Raw genomic sequence first — 3350 nt, forward strand, 5'->3', positions numbered from 1 at the left:
GTACTCCATCTTGTCTGCTCTCCTCCTCACGCAGGGAGCAGCTGTTAGGTCTGTGGCTGCTGGTCCTAGGACAGGGCTCTCCACCAAGCAGGACTTGTGCAGATGCTTGTCTGATGCTGTCTGAGCCCATGTGGGATGTGTGCTTCTGGGTCATGGGGGCTCAGAACAGGGCTCCCGGGGCTCACTCCGCAAAGGCCCTCTTTTCTGCCCCCTCCCAGCCTGAATGGCCCCATCACCTGGGAGCTCCTCCATGCTGTGCACGGGGCCGAAGTAATTCTTGAGGGCGCTGTAGCTGTTGATGGCCACGCTCAGGTAGAACTCGGGCATGAAGGCAAAGAGAGAACCCGTGCGGTCACCGTGCTCGATGGTCCGCAGGCAGACTCGAAGCAGCCAGTAAATGTCCTGCATCTTCTCCTGCGGGGGGAGGTGGGGTGGACAGGTACTGCAGGCTGCTGCGGAGTTGGGGGCGGGGGGGGTGTCATGGGGTGCAGCCCAGTCGGGGGATGAGGAAAGCTCTCCCAGGAGCACGACGTAAGGGCTGGACTCCAGGAAGCAGGAGAGGAGCTCAGGCAGATGTGATCAAGCACTGCTGGGCAGGCAGGACAGGCCACCAGCCTGGCGAGGCAGCGCTACAGCCCCGGCCAGAAGCCTGTCTGCACTGTTTCAAGGTACGCAAGGCCTTAAGTGAGAGGGTGCCTTGTGACCAGAAGCTTTTGTTGGGACGCTGCCCAGAGCAGAAGGGGCTGCAGGGGCAAGTGGGGATGAGCCCATGAGGAAGCTACGGCCACAGCCAAGTCCAGGACAGCAAAGGACTGGACCGCCGGGAGTGCAGAGGCACGGAGGGGCCGTGGGAGCGAGGGACTTCCCTGGCGGTCCAGTGGCTAAGACTCTGTGCTCCCAACTAAAGAGTCCACGTGCCTCAACTAAGACCCAGTGCAGCCAAATAAATTAATATTTTTAAAACTTTTAAATGTGCATCAAAGAACACAGTCAACAGAGCAGTAAGACAACCCACAGAGTGGGAGAAAATATTTGTTAATTGTAATGTGCTAAGGGGTTAATACCCAGAATACCGAAAGAACTCCTACAAGTCAAAAACAGAAAAACAATCAAATTAAAAGCTAAGCAAAAGGATGGACTAGACATTTCTTCAAAGGATATAAAATACCCAGTAAGGTCGACGTTACTAACCTCTAGGGAGATGCAAGCCAAACCATAATGAGGTACCACTTTACATAGGTTAGGATTATTATCAGTGAAAACTTTTTTTTCAGTGACAATTATTGGTGAGGACAGGCAGAAATTAGAACCCAGGGTCCTGCTAGTGGGGCTGCTGCAGCCGCTACGAGAAACAATACGGCACCTCCTCAAAAAAATTAAAAACAGAATTACTACACGATCCAGCAATTTTGCTTCTAGTTATACACCCAACAGAATTTTAAAAAATGGGATCCTGAAAAGGTATTAGCACCCCATGTTCACAGCTGCATTATTCATAATAGACAAAAGGTAGAACCACCTCAAATGTCCACAGAGGGATAAGTGTGTAAACAACACGTGATACACACACAACGGAATATTTACTCAGTCTCAAAACGGAAAGAAACCCTGACATGCCACAGCACAGATGGACCACGTGATGGTAATGCAGCGTGAAACACGCCAGTGACCAAGCCTACTTACAGTCAACCTCAGAGACTTTAGAAAGCAGAACCATGACTGGGAACAGCGGTGCAGGGGAGTGGGGAGTTAGTGGGTCTAAGTCTCAGCTTGGGGAGATGATGGAAAGAGTTCTGGAGGTGGCTGCCCAGCGATGTAAACACACTTAACACTATTAAACCGTGATTTAAAATGATCAAGATGGTAAGGCACGTATTGTATTTTACCGTGATTTTTTCCAATGGTTAAGATGGTAAATTTTATGTTGTAAATAGTTTATCATGATTCAAAAAGAAGGTAGAGAGATGGGTGGGTGAGGTTCCTAAGAAGACAGTGAGGGAGGGGGTGGCAAGACTGCCTATGGAGGGAGGTGGATGGGCATGAAATCCCAGTGGTGGGAAGACAGTGCCCATCTTTGTGGGGCTGGAGCAGAGGGGTAACAGGTGGAGGTGGGTGGGGTTGAGGAGGAGCCACCAGAAGAGAGAGCAAGCAGAGATGGCCAGGTAGAGACAGGGAGATCAAGGGTTGTGATCACCCACTCATGCGGGAGGGGCATGTCCATGAAGGTGAACAGACGGCCTGACACGGGCACCTGGGGAGCATCCAGGGGCGCTCGCTTGGTTGCAGGGGAGATGCCAGGGCAGCTGGGGAGATAAAACAAGTGCTGTGGGGCCAGGGCCGGGAGACGGGTGTCGAAACAGTCACAGCAGGAGTGCACTGTCTGTTCGTCTGTCCTGGAAGGGCAGACTCAGCTTTCTGGTTTGTTTCTGAACTACCAGGTCACGAAGGCATGTGACATTCTCCAGGATCTGGGCATATTATTCAATGAATGAGGGAATGAATGAGTGAGGATGGAACAAGCCAGTGTCCTTAACAGCAGGGGATGGAGGGAGTGCGAGAAGCAGACTGAGGCTGGGGAGGCCAAGCGCCCTGGTCGCGCTGGGAGAAGAGCAGGAGAGGCAGCAGGCCCGGGGGCAGGCGGGACAGACTGGTCCTCCAAGGGGGACCATGAGAGCTAGAACGGGGAACTGCGGCCCACAGACGGCATCTGCTTGAGTTCACGGGCATGAAAAGATAGGGGTTATGGCATGGGGTGGGACAGAGCCTGAGGAGGTGGGAGGGGGCAGGTGTGTGCCCGAGGCCAGCAGCACCCGGCCTAGCCAGTGGCCAGCCCCTGAGCTGGCAGAGGGAGCAGCCCCGGGCCGAGGCACCCTGCTCACCTGGGAGTACACGGCGGCGTGGACCCAGGCCAGGCGGCGGCTCAGGTGGTCCAGCTTTTCTGAGAAGACCTTCTGGCTCTTGCTCAGCTCTGCCAAGATGTCCTTCCTCTGCCACCCAAGGAGGAGGAGCAGAGGGCAGTCAGCACAGGGTCCCGTGCCCAGACCCACGCAGCTTGGCGGGGCCCAATGTGCCCAGGGCAGGCACAGGGCAGGGTGGACCCGGCTCCACTCTTCAAAACCCTCCTCAGTCTGACCTGCCGGTGGGCTTGGGCAAGCCAGGGCCTCGGAGCCCCTCAGAGCGTGGATATGGGGCTGAGCTGAGCCCATGGTGGGGCTCCCCCAGGAATGCCAGGCTAGAACTGCAGCTCTGACAGCTGCTTTTGCCCTGAACAAGTCCAGGCTCTGTGGGCAGGCAGGTGTGGGCTGGGGGCTGCCCGGACAGGGAATGGCTCTGGTCCCCAGCTTGGAGAG

General features: G+C 55.2%; 1 protein-coding gene across 1 annotated transcript in view; it reads right to left on the reverse strand.

Annotated features, from left to right (window-relative positions):
* The window catches only part of RNF123 (ring finger protein 123), a 23768-nt gene that overhangs the window by 7970 nt on the left and 12448 nt on the right, over positions 1-3350 (reverse strand). Inside the window, 2 exon segments of the mRNA XM_010851958.1 lie at positions 237-414; positions 2880-2987. Coding sequence (XP_010850260.1) covers positions 237-414; positions 2880-2987 — 286 coding nt within the window.

This window comes from Bison bison, unplaced genomic scaffold, assembly GCF_000754665.1.
Source record: "Bison bison bison isolate TAMUID 2011002044 unplaced genomic scaffold, Bison_UMD1.0 scf7180017864304, whole genome shotgun sequence".
Taxonomy (NCBI): Eukaryota; Metazoa; Chordata; class Mammalia; order Artiodactyla; family Bovidae; genus Bison; species Bison bison.